The 18,601-nt window shown below is 43.5% G+C and overlaps 1 protein-coding gene and 1 long non-coding RNA gene across 3 annotated transcripts in view; one reads left to right on the top strand and one right to left on the bottom strand.

The window, feature by feature from the left end:
• The window catches only part of LOC308473745, a 396,145-nt gene that overhangs the window by 224,036 nt on the left and 153,508 nt on the right, over nucleotides 1-18,601 (bottom strand). The window lies entirely within an intron of this gene.
• On the top strand, nucleotides 3,236-17,904 carry ALKAL2 (ALK and LTK ligand 2). 2 transcript variants are annotated; one of them, XM_080999417.1, is made up of 6 exons: nucleotides 3,236-3,545; nucleotides 5,901-6,235; nucleotides 12,417-12,470; nucleotides 12,567-12,647; nucleotides 15,367-15,432; nucleotides 16,369-17,904. In XM_080999417.1, exons 2-5 carry the CDS (start codon nucleotides 5,965-5,967, stop codon nucleotides 15,429-15,431), a joined length of 471 nt encoding a protein of 156 aa, XP_080855543.1. In that variant the 5' UTR covers nucleotides 3,236-3,545; nucleotides 5,901-5,964; the 3' UTR covers nucleotide 15,432; nucleotides 16,369-17,904. The 2 variants fall into 2 exon arrangements, with proteins under 2 accessions (XP_080855543.1, XP_080855544.1); XM_080999418.1 differs by lacking the exon at nucleotides 3,236-3,545 and having other exon boundaries at nucleotides 5,527-6,235.

The following is an 18,601-nucleotide window of genomic DNA, read 5'->3' as shown; positions in this document are numbered from 1 at the left end:
GTTCTGAAAATCGCTTCTAAAGGATTAACTTTCATCATTTAAAATTGTGGAACCCCCTTCGGAAGCAGGAAAAGAGGGGGGATTTTTTCTGGACTGTTTAAACCTGCAGAAGTGAGTGTAAAGTAAAGTAACTTTCCACCGTCTTGATCCTGGAGCGGGGTGTCAGGACTGACGTTCTTTGAAGCTCATTGACCAGAGACAAACGTTTTTGACAGATAGCTAAAGGAAGAGATACATAGTGATTCCATTGTTCCCCTTCGCATTTTAAAGGAACAAATATTGACAAAATATCTGAAAAAGGAAACTTTGTTGTTAGATTTGTTTTTAAAAGAAAAGAACAAGCAGAAGTTTTTCCCCTAGAGGGAGCCTGTGAAACTGTAACCAATTTTGAATCGGGAAGCTCGCAGCTGTTACAGATTACGATCGTGGGAATAGACTTCTGACCTTGCAGGACAATGTATTCAGAAGCTCTGTTGAGTGCTTTCTGTAAAACAAGTGCCCTACTGGAACAGCTACATGAGAAGACGGATTTTATGACTGATGCGATTAGAAATTTTGGACAGGCAGTGGGATATTATATAGAGCCCACCCAGGAATTAGATCAGGAGTGTGCCCTGACAGAACAGATGAGGGAAGAGGATGTTGCAGAATCTTGGGCGCCAGGGATGGAGGGAGCTGTGGCCCAGCAGGAACATGAATTCTTGGATTTGACAAATGAACTTGGAAAAAGCCAGATTTGGAAAGATAAAGTTTGGTTTGGTTTGGAAATGGGGGGTTGGATAGACCCCCCTATGCAGGGAGGTTTGGACTTTTCGAGTCTGGCAATGGGCCGTGAGATGTTTGGGGTTGTGGGGGCTCTCAATTTTGGAGGGTTTTTGAAACATGTTCTTAAATACCACATGGAACTTAGTGGGGACTATGGAAAAGGGGCCGATTTGTCGAGAAGGGTCAAAAGCATTGTCAAGCTGAAGTTCCCAAGAGTGAAAGAAGTAGGAGATAAAGTAAAATATAGCTATAAATATGAAGAAGAGCTGCGGAAGGGACATGGAAGAGACTTAAGGGCCTCGGACATAAGGTTACCAGGTTAATGCGCTAGATTGATGGGATAGAAAGGACTGACAAAACCCGGGTCCAGGAGGAAGAGACGCTGGATGAAGATTGGATTGTTATTTCTTTTATTATGATTGTTTTATAAAATTGATGAATGTTAGAAAAATGTTGGAACGAAATTATTTGGCTTTAGCAAAAATGTTTAAAGAATTATGTAAGAATATTATGGTTATGAGAAATTGGTAAAAATAAGATTTAAGTTTTAAGTTTTAAGGTTTTCATAGTAAGATAAGATTAAAATAGATTAAGGTAAAGTAATGACAGATTATGAAATATGGAAAGGATTTGCTGTGACAATAATCAGGATACAAAAAAAGGGAGGAGGAGGAGGTCAAAGAAAGAAGGTAATGACAGTTAAAGATATGAGAATATTGGATTTGTTTTTAAATGTTTGTGGTATATTTTTGTTTTTTAATTGTGTCGTGTTATTTTTTGATTTTGATTTTGATTAATTTGTATTGTTTGACTGTGGTTTGTCTTTTCTTTGTTTTTTCTTTCTTTTTTTCTTTTTTATTCTCTTTTGTAATTTTAAAATTTTCAATAAATATCATTTTAAAAAACAACAACTGGGTTTTCTATTGGTATCCTATGCCATGACTGCTGCTTTGCGAGATTCTCCTAAAAAGTAGAGTATAAATAAATGCTTGTGAGAGAAGTGAAGATTTTCATATACCGTAGTTTAGTCAGCATGTGTCCCAAACTATGAGGTGCTAGTTTTCTCAGGTCTTGCATCTGTGGTGCCATCGTGCCAAAGCATTGGGCCTAAACCATTATATATTACTACTACTACTACTATTACTATTCATGGAATTTCTACGCCACCCTTCATCCAAAGATAGTGCTTAATTTTTTAGAAAAGAAAATGCGTGTCGGGTTTCAAAGTCCTTTAACCTCTTCTTTTTACCATTAGGTTGTGTGGACAGGTGTGTGGGTCGAGGACAACACGAAATAATTGGGAGCCTGAGGCAAAAAATAATAATAGCCATCCAAATGGTACCCTGAGGAGGCAGGAGGGCAATACCAATGAAGGAAGTACCCTATTGTCTGAGGCTGGCCTGCTGTGATTTGAAGAGAGATAGGCACTCTGCAAATGCTCTGAAGCACTTTGGTTGATTATTACTTCACTTGTTTCTGGATTATTGTCTTACGTTTCCAACTGATAGCAGCCACTGAACACAACTGCTGGGGTTTGTGTGCTCTGCTTGGGGATTCCCAGAACCAAGCCCAGTCTGGCCTGTCACTTCTGAAGATGGGCCAGCAGGGTCCCTTGGTGGCAGGGGGTGCCAACTTGAATAAAATACTGGGGTGAGGGGGGCAGGTAAGCCCCACCCCACATAATTGATCCATGAAACTTTGCACAAATGCCATTGAAATGGCAACGCCCATCAACTGGGGGTGGGTGGGCGGTGGCTCCCTCAAATTTTTTTTGGGGGGGGCCTGAAGGGACCTCTGCCCCTAGGAGTTGGCTCCTCTGCTTGGGAGAATCCAGTCAGAACTGTCTCCTGCGACATTATAAGTGGCAAAGGCTCTCTCGTCCCTTCCGTCGGCTGTGAGGGAGCCCCAACCCCACATCCGCCCGCCTTACAGCTCCTGCCACAAGTAGGGGAAGGAAGGAAGGATGGGAAAGTCTCTCTTCTTCTATCCGACGAGTGGGAACGGCATCGATCTCCCGCTTCTCGCTCCGGAAGATTAGATAATGTAAACCAAACCCCGGCTCCTCGTCTTCGCACCCCGCCCTTTCCCGCCCCACCGAACGCAAAGCGCGCCAGGCCGGGGCGAGCGGCCAAGCCCACGAGCCGCTGCTGGTAATCCCCCCCTCAGCTGGCGGGCAGTGATGCCAGAGAGATGCAGCCCGCCGGGCGGGCCGAGACGAGAAGTGCGCGAGGGAGGCTGCGCGCCCCGAGGAAACGGCGGGAAGCGAGCGAGCGAGCGGGCCGGGGTGGGGGGTGGGGTGGGTGGGTGGGAAGGGGGGCGAAATGAATATTTCAGGCGGAGTTTCTAATTAAAGAAACTCGGGCTGCTGGACACCCCCCTTTCCTTCCTTCCCTCCCTCCCCCTCCCCCCCCCTTGAGCCGGGACTGCTCGTTTTACGTCTGCGAGGAGGCAGCATAAGAAGGGACCGGGGCGGGGGAGCCGTGAGGGGAGAACTTCAGTGGCTGCGAGGCGACTCGAGGGGCTGCAGAGCGGGACTTGGGGGAGAGCCGGCCGTCCACCCACTTGCAAGTCGATACCGTCTGAGGCGGCGGCGGCGGCGGCCACCTCGCGGATACCCTATATAAGCCTCTATAAAAGCGCGGACATGGAGTAGGTGGCGGGAGAGCGGACGGCGTGCGCGCCGGGGAAAGGAGACAGAGCGCGGCGAGAGAAGCGAGGCTCCGGCCGGCGAGGGAGGGAGCCCCGTCACACACACCGCCTCAAAGGGCGAACGGAGGCAGGTAATGCTCCCGAGCGCTCAAGGAGCAGGAGACGACAGGGCGGACGCGCCCGGACGGCGGGATCCACCGCGCGCCTCTCGCCAAATCCAGCCGCTCTCTGACCAGAGGCGGCGGCGGTGGCGTAGTTGCGCTCGGGCACCTCCGGAAGGTGTCGCTCGACTGGCTCGACTCGCCGGCACGGCCAGCCGATTCACTTGCTGAGCGGCGAGTGAAGCGAGGGGAGGGAGCCCGAGGCACCAAGCCGCCGCCCGGCAAGGAGGAGGGTCGAGCTGAGAGGGCTGTGGCGCCCCGCTCGCCCCGTTTGCCTCCCGAGTCTTTCTGGCGGGTGGGGGAGGGAGGAGGAAGAGGAGAAGCCGAGCGCAGCAGCCGCGCTTGGAACGGAGAAAAAGTCCTAGCCAGAGTTGAAATCGCCTTGATTTCGACGGATGGAATCTCGGCTCTTCTCTTCGCGAAATCGACGGGGCTGAGAAGTGCAGAGACAGCTCTGGCTGGACCGAGCCGCCTTTTACGAATGAATGGGTCGCTCTCAGCCAGCCAGATGTTCATACCTCTCTCTCGCTCTCTCCACTCCGGACTTGCTCAGCCTGGTGCCTCCCAGATGCGCTGGCTGCGGAGAGTCGCAGACCTCAGACATCTGAGAGGCTCCAGGCTAGCGAAGGCTGCTCTTCCTCGAGCATCCGCAAGCCACGTGGAGGAGGAGGAAGGCGCGCCGGACATGGGAGGGCCGAAGGGGCAGGCGCTTCCCAGACCGGCCGATGTGCCTGCGTAGGGTTTGGCGTCCGTGGAGAGAGGGGGTTTAGACTGGGGGGACCTGCGGCCCTCCGGATGTTGCACTCCAGCTCCTATTAGCCCCAGCTAAGGGATGATGGGTCGAGGGTTCAGCAACATCTGGAGGACCACAAGTTCCCACTCCGCTGGACCAGAGCATCTGAGCCTGCGCGCGTCACTTTGGATTCTCTATGTATGCCCTCGGATGTAAGCATGTAACCACTTGATAAATTACTTGCCGAGCGAAGAGGGGAAACCCCGCCACATTTCTTCATCAGATTACAAATTAGGGGGAGCAAAGAAGCGGCCAAGTTCTTCTCGGATCGAGGCAGGCTGCTGGTTAGCCAAGCGCTTAGGGAGCGAGTAGATTTAATAGACAGCCGTCACTTGCGCCCCCCCCCCCTTGCAGAATGCCGTGAAAGCTTGCCAAACTTTTCCAGGCAAGACTCTATTTACCTGCCTGGCATTTTGCACTTGCTTCTTGCTCCCCGCCCCCCTCGGCCTTCCTCTCCTTACGCAAAAACAGGTTTCCAAAAGAAAAAGAGGAGGGGGAAAGGGGGGGTGGAATCCCTCAGGTCCTTTGCTTCCCCTAGAGTTTGCTTTTCATATAAAGCCATGCCGATCTCCAATAGGAAGCAGAGAGGGGACAAGCAAGGCTGTGGGGCAGGCTGCTGAGTTGGGAGAGGCGGGTCTCGCCTTTGTTGCGAGGCGGGCGGGAGGAACCCGTGCGGCCCCAGTTGCTGGACTTCATCTCCCATCACCCCCTGACCATTGGACATGCTGTCTGTGACTGATGGGAGCTGGAATCCGACAGCACCTCGAGGGTCCACGCTGGACCTCATCCCTGGTGTAAAGGCTCCGGAGTAAAGTGTCACCACTGCCTCTGGCTGAGAAGCATTGATTCCCACTCTTGGGGCTTCTCAGTTAAGCGAGAGGGGTGAGTAAGCCCTTCCCTTCGTGCAAGGCTCCCTCGCGTGCCAAACAAGCAAGGAGGAGTTTCATCGCTGGCGCTCAGGTCCTGCTTTGGAAGCCGTGCGCTCAGAAGGGTGTCTTCTGCCAAGCTGATCTGAACACTCCAGAAAGCAGCTCCTCTGTAAATAAATCTCTCCTAGCCCTCTGCTGCTTGTGGACTCAGTGAGGGATAGGGCCATGCTTCTTCCTTGTTTTCGAAGCGAAAAGTTTATTGATTGATTGATCTCCAGGTCCCAACCCAAACAAAGCCCAAACACCATGTGTTAAAAGTATTCGATATCCATCTTCCTGTCCTAAGCAAGCGCTCTTTAACTCCGTGGCACCAAGAGCAAGGGCAGTGAGTTCAGGACCAAGCGAGTGAGACGCGAATGCCGCTGGGGAATTCAATTGCCTTCTTCTTGCTACTAGATCCTACTTGGCTAAAGAGCAGAGAGAGCTGCCAGCTGAGGATCTGGGTCCTCCCCCTCTTTTAAGTAAAAAAAAGAGAGAGGGAGAGAAGGCAGAGGTTAGAAATCTGGGCACTCTCAACTTGAAGGGAGAATAATTGCTTTAACTTGCCACTCACTGTTCGCGTTGATGTGACACCTGGCAGTGACACATATCTCCCCTCCACAGCTGGTTTCAGGGAGTGGACTCGGAAAGTGGCTCCATCTATCCCTCGTTTGACCTCGGAAGCGCCATGGGCAGATTCCTGAGATCTCCTGCGTTGGTGGGGCTGGTGCTGGCGATGCTTTCAGCGGGACATTGCGAAGAGAGACCCGAATCTAGCGCAGGGCTGAAGGAAAGGCAGAACCTCTTAAACCTGATCATGGAGATCATTCAGGAACTGAAAAAATACCACCTGGAGGAGGACGAGGAGAACGGGGTTCAGTACAAACAAGACTATCTTTTGGACCGGAGAAGGGAAGTAGTACCCGATTATGGATCTTACTCAGAAGAACAGAGAGTTGGTAAGTCAAATAATACTACATTGTGTTAGAGGAGACACTGCAACCTGTTACGTTCATTTTTCTTTTTGCGTTAAACTTTAGAAAACGGAGAGCTCGGTCATCAAGCTGCCAGTTTGCATCTGAGGAATCTCGGGGGTGGGGGGAGGCTTGCAAATTGCTCCAGTCCTTAATTGTGCAGCGGATTCCTCAATAACCGCTCTGAAGGGAAACGCCAGACTAGCAAAGCTCCCCTCGCGTTGAACGAGGAATAACCATGCTACGCCCTCCTTCAGCGATCGATGGCGCTGAAGAGCAAATTAATAGGTTGAAATCCGAGAAGCATCATCTAAAGCATACTTTGCGATGTATGTGCTCCGAGGCTCGCTAACAGTTCCTTGTCTGTTACTCTAGTCTAGTCAATTGCAAATCTGAAACTCTCAGAAGTTTCTTTTTAAAAGTTTTCCATACTTCGAGGGTTCCCGCCCCAATAGACTGGTTTGCATCAGTATAAGGCAACTTCGTGTGCAAATCTACAATTGATTACTGCTAGTCACTCGGATACCTCCCACAGGTTTTCTGCTTCTTGAAAGTTTCTTTTTTTCTAGATTTTATTTCGAAGGTTAAGCAAATTTAAACTGCATTGGTTTTAATAGATGAGTGAAGTAGTTATACAGTTCTGTATAAGGGGCCTGAAAAGCACAGGGCTGTGACAATATACTGATGAGGAGAAATTTAGAACAAAGCAGGAAAAATATAATTACAAGTGCAAAGTATTGTATTGAAGAATGTTCTAAGCAGTTGGCTGCAGGCGAGTTTTTGGTTGACACCTGGAAACCTCCCTTAGCAACTAAATTGCATTGGTTGAATGAATATTTTTCCGTTTCTCATATGGAATGTGTTTTTTTAAGTTATCTGAGGAAGATCTTTGAAGCAGGTCTGCTATCAGCTGTTTAGAGCAGTCTTCAGTACAACAATGTTTGAGCTATGCTATTGTTTGCAAGCTTTGCAGAAATGAACACTTTGCAACTGGAATGATATTTTGTCATTTTCTGTAAACTTCTTATTAAGGCTACTTGTAGTCATACCTTGAAAGAGCAGCATGACAGGTTTTTCGGCTGCAATGCAAGCTGTACTCCACTCCTCATGCTTTATCAACCAGAAAACAACCTCCAGCTTGCAAGCACCCTTCCCTGGCTTTGAGACAGCCAACTTTTTTTTTAGTCCCCTCTAGGTATCCAACTTGTTTATTTGCTGTGGTTGTACATTGTTTAACTTTGAAATCTGCTCAGATTGGGGAGATAGCTTTGTGACTGGCACAAGGGTGAACCAATCAGCATTACACATAGTCCAGCCCTTAAGAGGGAGGTGCTTCATGACTGATACAAGGGCCAGCCCATCAGTGCTGTCCAAAACTGATTTCAGCTCCAAACCAGCAGCAGCTATCCCGCCCCAATTCTCCAAACAAGGCTGTGTATATACATAAGGTATGCAGAAAATGTGGCAGCATACTCATTGCTGAAATGTAAGCAGTTCTCTCTCTTTCCTGCTACTCTTCAGAAATCAATGATAGTGCTTGTACTGGCTGGGTTTGTCTCTGTTATGTATTGAGAAATGCTATAATTATATTTCTATGCCTGTGTTTTTGACACCATAAACATGTTTCTGGAAAGAAGTCTTACCAATGGCAAATTTTCAGTTTAAGAACTGTCTGTTTCCTGGACCAGAAATCAGAACTAGTTGCAGACTAAAAAAATAGCCAATTTTAGTCGTGCTTATATCACTGGAACTTTAATTCTTTAAAAATCATACTATTTGGCTTAACTGGCCATTAGTTACTCTGAAACAGCATTTCTTTGTTGGGGTTTAATTCTGCTGTAAATTATTTCAGAAATTTGGCTTTAGACAATTAGACTACAATTCTGTGTGTACTTTCCTGGGGGTAAGCGCCATTGAATTCACAGGATTGCACTGTCAAATCTTACGTATAATAATAAAAGATTTGCAGACTACACTTGCAAGTCCCTTGAAAATGGGAATTTAGGCTTATCATAAATACTTGCCAATTAGAGCAAATATAGTTGATCTGCTGGGTCCTGTTTGAGTAGTACTTAATCACATATTATATTGCTTAGGAGGCACCTTAGAGGAATGGGGAAGATTTAGACCACACCCCATGGGTGGCACTGAATTGCTCCCCCTCTGCAAGTAAATGGCTATAAAGCACGACAGGAAAAGAAAAGGGGAGATTCTAAAAGCCTGAAAAAAGTTATATACTGAAAAACACCCAAAATTCTGATGCATCTAGAACTTGGGAGGTTTTCCTTGAAAGAGTAATTGTTGTTGACAAAGTGAGAGTTCCTACAGAGAGTTCTCAATAAACACAGTACTCAAGTATACCATTGCTATTGAGCAACAATAACCAGGCAGTGGGCGCTAAAATTTTCAGAAAGTGAAATTTCACTTGCAAGGGTTCCACATGCCTTTTTAGATTCAATCTATCTGTAGTTATTCTAATACAACAACAACAATCTTTATTACAGTCCAGAGACCCAACAGTTATTCTAATAAGATACAGATCCTCCCTTCCGCTCCTGTCAGCCACTATAATATGCTAATGTCAGCTAATGTTTAACAAGATTTGCATCCAGATCTAAACAAGCTCATTTCAAAGTAAATTCTCAAAGTAATAAGGTTGCTTGGGATTGCAGCTTTGGGTTGTATACAATACTGTGCATTCGCTGACTTAAAATGCTGAGTTACTTTATAAATTTCCACAATTTTGCACAATATATGCATAATATACACAATTCAGCTAGTCACAGGAAAAGCAAGGAACTTTGCAAGACCCTGAAATCTAGGTCAGGTACCAGGCTTGAGTGACCCATCAGTGCTGTTGATGGACAGCCATGGTGCTGATGCAGATTCCCTGCCTTGTGCTCCGATTGGGTCCTTCTGGCACCGGTGCCTATTGGCCCACCCCTGTGGGCTTACCCAACAGCACCAACACTCTTACTTGGGGAGCAAAAGTGGCTACTAGTTTGAATTTGTGCCTGGTGGTCACCATTTAAAATTCCCTACACCGCAATGCTCCAGAGCACCTGGCAAATTCTGCACCATTGCATTATGAGAAATATAAAATGGCAGCTGTCCAGTACTGATCAGAATCAAACAAATGCCCACCCCTCCTAGGAAACCCACCATCACCAATACAATCGCTTAAGTGGCATTGGCACTAATCGGTGACATGTACTGCAGGAGGTCCAGGCAAGGTAAACATCAGCATCATTGGTCTCCCCAAAGTGTATAAGCCCCAGTATCTGCCCAAGTGTGCTGGATGTTGACTCGTTAATTGAATCTGTTAGTTGAATCCGGCCTATTATGTAGAAGAAGCCTGTAAAATTATAGGATTTATTGCTTATTGTGCTGGATATAGGTCAGAGCGTTGGTCTCCCTGCTACACACCTTCACACAGTAAACTGGCACATCAAGAACAGTCATCTAAATTTCTCCCTGTACAAGGTTTTCTTTTTCTTTTGGCATGCAGGCGGATGAATGGTTTTAAATATATATATAAAGAGAGGAGCACTCAAAAATATGACTCCAGCTATGTTTGAAATCATAGAATCCATCACAGTCTGCATCAGCCTTCCCTAACATGGTGCTATTCATGTTTTGGACAACTTTCGTGAGGAATGTGTTAGAAACAGATTTCACACTGAAAACCTGCTTAACTAACGGCTTGAGCTTGATGTAGAACCACTGTGCAGAACTTAATTGGAGCACAACAGCTGAAGTAGAACCTGTTCTAATCAAAATAAAACTGTGCTGAAGCAACTTGCCAACTTCTGAAAGGCTTCCCCCCAGCAGTCTCGCTATCATTGCAAGGAACTACTAGCCAGAACTCTACCTATCAATCATCTAATGCCTGACTGTCCCCTGAGGGACTTTTGAAAGAAACATCTAAGCATTTAAGGGGGTGCATGACACAATTAGGTCAAATATTATAAGGTCAATTCAACTGAGCTTGACTATGCTTAGAAGTACTGTAAATAAATGGTGAATTTCAAGAATGTCTAAAACTTACCAGTGAATCAGATCTGGGTGGAAGTAGTTCTGACTTTAAACGCAATAAAGAGGTCCCAGGAGAATTCAAAGGCCACTTAGGCATTCATTTATGGTAAAAAAAAGACAAGTGTAGCATTTCATGTGCAATCAACACGGATGTCTTAATGTAAGTAACAAAAAGCAATAAAATGTGACAGTAAATCAAGGAGACAGCCACAAGGAGCTAAAGAGGATTTCAACGAACTAGTTGCATTCCCCTCCATTTAATACAGGATGTGGGAAAGCAAACCACATGAGTAAGAAGCAAGTAAATTATGTTGTCCTCCCTTACAATACTGTGGTTACATTTCCTGAAAATATGCTCCTATTCAGTCAGTTTCTCAGACCGTGCTTGATGAACATTTGTCCTGGATAACAAAATGCAATTATTTGAGAGGAATTGAGCTTAGGAACTAAATAGGACACTGCAGATTCTGTTATGCCAAACTCCAGGTTCTTCATTATGGGTGTCTATACCTTTGTATCAGTAAGTGTACAGTCATACCTCGGGTTACAGATGCTTCAGGTTGCGTGTTTTCGGGTTGCGCACTGCGCTGAACCCGGAAGTACTGGAATGGGTTACTTCCAGGTTTCGGTGCTCGCACATGCGCAGAAGCCCCAAATTGCGACCTGCGCATGCGCAGACTGTGGGTCTGTGGGTTGTTCGCTGTGGGTTGCGAACACGCCTCCCGCACAGATCACGTTCGCAACCCTGTATGTGTAAAACCACATGATGCAAATTTCTTTGTTAACATGAACATGGAGCAACAGCTGGTCTCTGACATGTCAGCAGATTTGCATGTTTTACTGACACTCCCATTAATCATCACATACCCAGGCAGTGGCACCTGTGTTTCAACAGCTCAACTCAGATGCACAAACATGGTGCCGTCTGAATGTCTAGAAAGGTGACTCGGAAACTACAACTAGTCCAGAATGCGGCATCTAGACTGATGACAGGGAGTGGCCGCCAGGACCATATCACATGGGTCCTAAAGGATCTTCATTGGCTCCCAGTATGTTTCCGAGCACAATTCCAAGTGTTGGTGCAGACCTTTAAAGCCCTGCATGGTCTCAGCCCTGTACACCTGAGGGAGCGTCTCCACTCCCACTGTCTAGCTCCAAGGACCTTCTGGCGGTTCCCTCACTGCGAGAATGAAGTTACAGGGAACCAGGCGGAAGGCCTTCTCAGTAGTGGCACTCGCCCTGTGGAACTCCCTCCTGTCAGATGTCAAACAGATAAACAACTATATGATTTTTTACAACACATCTGAAGGCTGTTTTAAATATTTATTGTGTTTTTATATTCTGCTGCCCAGATTGGCTGGGGCAACCCAGTCAGATGGGTGGAAGAATGAGAATGAGAATGAGAATGAGAATGAGAATGAGAATGAGAATGATAATATTAGGTGTTATGCAAACTAACAAAAGATGTTCATGGACTTGGAATTCCAAAATGTAGGGCACATTCATATTGTTCAGTTAAGGTGTCCTGTTTCCTCCCCCAATTACATCAGAAGAGCTAAGCCAGGAGCAGCTAGAAGAGCCATGGCATTCTTTCTTGTGAAGAAAGAGATGGGCAGCCAGAGTGGAATCCAATGTACCACTAAATCTCTTAAAACTTGTACATACAAGAGCTGCCTAGAAGCAAGAAACATTTACATTTGGAGTAAGACAGAAGCTGACTGCTTTTGCTCAAAAGCCATCCCACTTGATTTCAATGGCACTTGCTCTCCAGAATTGTGAACAAAATTAAATTCAATCCCAGCTGTCTTTAACTCAAAATATTACTGATTTTAGTAGGTGTTAAATGCTATTAACACTTGGCTAGGTGTATCTAGGTGGGGGTTTTTTTAGAAAATGAGAATTTTACAAAGGGCAAATAATGAGCCTACAATTGGTTTTTAAGATCCATGAAAATGCCACTGCCTTTTTTAACCAGTTTAACATCTTAAAATGAAAAACCTCTGGAAGCTAAATGTAATAATAATAATAATAATAATAATAATAATAATAATTTATTATTTATACCCCTGTATATAAATGTACAGAACATGAATGATGATTCTGTTACAATGTCCTTCATTCCTTTTAACAGAAATAGTTCCTAGAGATCTGAGAATGAAAGACAAGTTTTTAAACCATTTAACAGGTAAGCAGAAGTTAACATTCTATCATGGTACTTTTGTCTGTAATTATCCTCATATGGTACTAATTCAACTGATCCGCTAATTCTTTTCTCCCCCAGGTCATCTTTATTTTGGTCCAAAATGCACTAAACACTTTCATAGACTTTACCATCATACAAGAGACTGCACCATTCCTGCATGTAAGTGCTATCACCCAAGAATCCATTGCCAGACATTTAATTTAGTTGCATTTAATAAAGAGCTGTCTTCCAATGCAATTATTATTCGGTTTATTTAAGGAGTTTGTGGAATTACAGTAATTAAAGAGACTGCTGTATAGTGAGACTCAAATGTCAATATTCAGGGATGTACTCAACTCGCTTTTACACAAGAGTATATGCACTGAAGCAATGGACATAAGCTAGTCATGGTTATTAATTTCAGTGGGTTAGTTGAAGACAACCAGCAGTACCTATAAGTGTGAACTATGAGTTTCATCTTAAATTTCCTAAGCATAGGGCAACATCCAGCATCATGTGAGCAGACGTCTCCCTACAGATCTGCTTCATAGGGTCTTCCAACCACCCAGAGCAGACGTTGGGAGTTTGCAGGTGGGAGAACCCATTCTGTCAACAGCAGTCATTCTGCTGGCAGACAGACACTGTTGGATTTCACTCACAGAGTTGCAATCCACGGGACAATATTTTAAGTGCTATTGCTGTGACTCCTGCAAGAGGTCTCATGGCTTTAACTATCAACTTAAAACGTACTTTCCGCAGGCAGCTCAAATTTGTATGCCAATTATCTGTCAACTCCTTTGCCTTTGGTTTGCAATATAGTAACTTGGAACTTAATAGTACATCAGGTAACAGACATTAAAGAATAAAATCTGGGTTTGCAACACTGGGATATATATATAGAGAGAGAGAGAGAGAGAGAGAGATGCACAAGCAGTTAAGAAGTTGTTTAACTGGCAGAAGTCACAGCTGACAGCAATGCCACACTTATTAAAATGATGCATTTCCTTACATTCCGGGGATTGCCCAAAGCCAAAATCGCATATAGTCAAAACACACTGGGTTCAATGGTGGGTGGGATTGCCAAAGTCATTTCTCCAAGAGCCCTGGCCCCTTTTTATTTTTCGTCATGCATGTAAAGCTGAATGTGCACAAGTTAAATGCCTGTAAATTGCGGGCTTACTGTGCACCCATAATCCAAGAGCCTAAGAATGATAACTATGACTCTGGGTTCTCCCCCCCCCAACCTATGCACACCATTTTGGGGAAAAATATATTATATAGTTATGAGGCAGCACTAATTGAACAGTTCCCATCCAGCTGGTTTTACCTTGTTGCACATCACTGCTTGGGCTGCTGATTAGTTTCTCAACAGATAGCTGATAGATTATATGAGTGTGATATAAGGAGGAGTACTTAATGGTGCATCTTTAATGTCTGTTCCCCCAGTAGCCTCAGCCTGACTTGGCAGCCATTTAAATACCTTGACTCACATTTTGATTGTTTATTCTTGGCAACTGTGCATAAAAAAAACTACTTGCATGTGCAAGTCAGACACACGTCATTTGCTGTATTAGAGAAAATTACTAATTCTACTGCCAATCACAGAAGAATTAATTCCCTTACTAGATTAACTGTGTTTTTGTAGTATCCAAAAACCGTAACAGCGGGGCTTTTACACACACATTAATGTTTTGGCCTTCAAAGTAGGTTGCAGGACGATTTAAGTCAAATGTGAAGGCTCCCAAAATAGTTTCTTTTCAGGCTGTAGCTCACATAAAATTGATTACCTGAATGAATTTTGCAGGTATACATCTTTCATAAGCTTAGTAGTTTGATAAGCAGCCTAAAAGTTTGATCCTTGCCATTAGATTTTACGAAGTCTAGAGGTTTCACAAATTGCTCACCTTCAGACAGTAATATTAACAAGCCCTTTCTCTGCACATGCAGTCTTTGTATGCAAGGCTCTAATTAACCAGTTTTCCATTTCATACTATGCTCACCAACTTTGGAACAAGTCATGATATTAAGCCATGGTTTGAAGCTGAGATACTATCCTAGCTCAGATGAAATGAGAAACTGCAGTTAACTGAAGACTTTCTGATTGGCTTGCTCACATCAGAAATGGAGGAGCAAAGGACCTGTATGCATAGATCAAATCCTTGCTCATATCTTGATTTATTAACCTAGAGATATGATTATCTTACTGTGAACATTTCATTGTCCCATATTCAAGCTTTCCACCAAGTGAACATGTCATATGAGCTGGGACCAATCCTGACTGATGTATATACAGTACGCAGATACAAGTTGGCAATTTTCACATTATTACATTTTTGTACACACAACTAAAATGTAATCTGTGGCTCAAATAAAGGGCAAGAAATTCAAACTGAAGATGAACAGTGCTCTAGTTTTTATCCCCTTCGAGTTTTCAGCTTCAGATTATTATCAGTCTTTGCTAGTTCATTGTAGTAGAAAATGAGAATTTTCATTTTATGGAACGAACACCACAATTTTATTTGCTATCCTGCATACCTAAGCTGTCCAGGCATGCATTGCAGCTATTTCTCCTGTGCATGTTCATAGCCATGGGAGCGAGCTGTTTACATGTGCACGTCCGTTTCTTCTTGAGAGGTGCTTTCTTCCAGGCCAGTCTGCATAGCATTATACATGCAAAAGCATATAAAATCCCTTTAAAAACTAAAATAAATCTCATTTATACAGCCAGATTTCTAAGCAAAGAATTCAAACTTATAACTTAAAAATAAATGGTTTCAAAATGAATTGCAACAGGCTTGCAGTTCCTTGTATAACCTTACGATAAGGAACTTAAAAAAAAATCAAACCCTCAAGTTATACCGGGTTGTTTGTTAACTTCTATTTATGATCTTTTCACTAGACTATAAAAGATGTGCCAGGCTTCTTACTCGGTTGGCAGTAAGTCCAATGTGCACGGAAGGATAAGGTAAGCTTTTTGAAAGGACCAATTGCACACTGCCTGTATATGCATAGCAACATCACCATTGTGGATTTGATACAATTAATGAGCATTGCGCAATAGCTCTTTGGAGAAGGTATTCCCCTTTCAGAGAGAATGACACAACGCCCTTCACTCGGCAAAATACCAGCCATAAATAAAAGGATACCCCCTACCGGAAAGCAGCATAAAGACTCTCAGACATCAAGGGTGAATTCATAGCTGTATGCAGTTAGCAGATAGTGAAACAAAGCACATCCAGGCACAGCTAATTTCCAGGGGCTGAGTCAGCATCCGTTTCTATGTATTGACACTGGGTCTCTATTTAAAGTTACATGTTGATTATGCCATATTTGAATGCAGCTTAAAAATATACATGTAGGAGTGATTAATCTATCTATAATACAGTTATAATGTAGTTGAAGCATGAACAAACATTATGTGCATTCAGCTGAATCTGTCTCCAAAACTGCACATTTATATTTCACTGAAATACCAACTTAACAACAGTAAGCAATATCAAGAATCAAAACCAATTCATTTCTCTTGGAATCAACACTGAGATTGAGATCCTTTTCAGCCCTTGTGGTCAGGGATGATGGGAATTGTAGTCCCAAAACATCTGGAGGGCCGAGTTTGGGGGTGCCTGTCATATAAGAATGATTGCCACAAGTAGGGAAATCAGTGTATTTAAGAAGTAAAAATATAGCGTAGGCCTTGGAATATCCAAGAGCTGGTGTTCATGAACTGTGAAGGCTTTATCTCACTTACCTAAATCCCCATCCCTTGACAGCAAATGGTAACCGACCCAGAGTTTTAGTATGCCAGATTGTGCAGCAAAAACAAAAGTGAAATATTTTGCTCACTTGAAAACCGAGAAACTAATATTTTGTGGTGGGCGGTGTTGTCTTGTCTTTGCTTCAGATGTTACTACTATCAAGGGAAAAAGCTATTATCAAGAACCAAGAGAAGTGCCTTGGAAACCAACAGGGAAATTGAACTTACCATCTTTGTAACATACTCCATTGTGAACAAGAGATTTATTTTTGCAAGTTGATAGACTACTTCCCATAAAATCTTTAAAACATGTGTTTTCTATTCTGTCACCACTGTTTACAGATACACATTTTTTTCTGGTAGTTTTTCTACCATAACAATTTAAAATGTTTCATACTTTAAGGCCACCCTATATCAGAAGTGTTGCATTGCCAAAAAATTCAGTGAATTATCAACCTCCCAAGTAAGAACATGTTTCATTTAGAGACGTCATGGGACACTTTCAAGGAAGCCTTCCTGTGGAGGTTACCTTTCTTGCTTATGGAATTCAAAGTGTTTGGTTACAAATGTTTCATAAATCTGTTATGGTGTACTCTTACTGAGTGCAAACTGCATGCCACGTGGAAGAGACAAACATGTTTTAAGTAAAACTTGGATTCTGCATCCACTAAAATGCCATCTGTTTCCTGTACAATAGAGGTATGAACATTCCAGCTAAATGTGCAATATGTAAATACTGTAAATAACATACATAATAAAGTGTTGGGTTTATAACTTGGCTCTTCATCATTATTCTTCTTCCTACTTGTAGTAGGGAAAGAACTGCACTAGACCAAAGACATCAAATTCCTTTTCAAAGTGGGGATGTTTTGTGTGATGAGAGATAGAACATGCCCCAAGGTGGGCTTCATGTGGGCTAACAGCATCCTTGCAAACAGTTTATGTTTGACTCACCCATGACTCTACTTGCCTGCGCAACCACCTTTTCCATCCTGCCAAGTCACCATCATCAGGGCTTATTAAAATAGCCATCTCTATCCAATTCAATACTGTAGCTATAATTAATGGAAGTAAGGTAAATGTTGCTCTTGTCCCTCCTCTCTAAGTGTTGCCTTGGGGTCCTGTCAATATGAAACATTCATTTCCATATACCTGCAACACCTGAAGGTTTTTCCTTTAAATGGAAGTTTGAAAGCAACCACGGAAAAGTGTTCCATGTGTATCAGGATTGGAGATTCAGATGGCCACTTGTATTTCACGCAGGTTTTTTAAAAAAACAACAAGAAAGTGTACTCAAAGTAATTTGCTACATTATGAAACTAAGGCAATGAAAACATTACAAGGATCAATACAGCTAAGCTGATCTTTTTCCTATTTTATTTGCTCTTGTATTTTCAAGTCAATTGGTATGACAGTTAATTTTAGTACGGCTGTAAACAGGAATAAAAGTTAGCATTTTTATTAAAACAAAAATATATTCCTAGCAGCACTTGAGCATAGCCTATAAAAATAAATTACAGCTATTTGCCTCTGAATTTCCTATGACATTTTAAATCAATAGCTATGGAGTTTTGCATGCAATGAAATTCAGCTCTGGGTGCATTTTAAATCCAGCAGGGTTGAAATGGGAAAGGTACCCAAAATATGGATCTAATTTCGAAGACCACTATTCCTGCTTTAAAGGGGGGGGTAGGTACTGGACAATTTTTTAATTTATTTTGACTGCGCCAGACCAATACGGCTACCTACCTGAATCCAGATGCTTCAAAGAAAGTTTGCCCTCAACACTCAGTAAACATGTAGTATTATCTAGTAGCACCATTAAACCTCCCTGCCCATGCTAGTCCTTAACCAGGAACACAACATGCCAGTCCAGCAGCATCAACAGGATGTGCCTTCTCCATATGAGGTCCAGAGGGTGGCAACATGAGAACTGGCCTTTTCTGCAGTGGTTCCCTGTTTGTGGAATGCTCTGCCCAGGGAGGTTTGTCTGGCACCTTCTTTATATATCTTTAAGTGCCAGGCGAAAAAACATTCCTCTTCAATCAGGCCTTTGGCTGTTTAATATTCCACAGCCTTTTAAATGTGTCTGTGGGAGGGGGTATTGTTTTGCTGTTTCTAACTATTTATTTGCGTTTTAATCTCACGAACAGCCCTGAAATCTTATGATGGCGGGTGGTATATAAATCTAATAAATAAGATAAACTAATAAATAAATATTGCAAATGTGCTTGGGACATGAGACGCAGTAGGCGGGAGGGGAAATGTTAATGTCTTAATGTGTACACACAGTGCAAAATACTCCAATAACCACTGTTTATAGCAACACTCAGCCAAAGGAATTATTATGACAACTTCCTATTTTCTTGTCTGCAGCTTG

The sequence above is a fragment of the Podarcis pityusensis genome (genome assembly GCF_964106645.2).
Source record: "Podarcis pityusensis genome assembly, chromosome: 3".
Taxonomy (NCBI): Eukaryota; Metazoa; Chordata; class Lepidosauria; order Squamata; family Lacertidae; genus Podarcis; species Podarcis pityusensis.
This window is presented reverse-complemented; position numbering and strand designations above follow the sequence as displayed.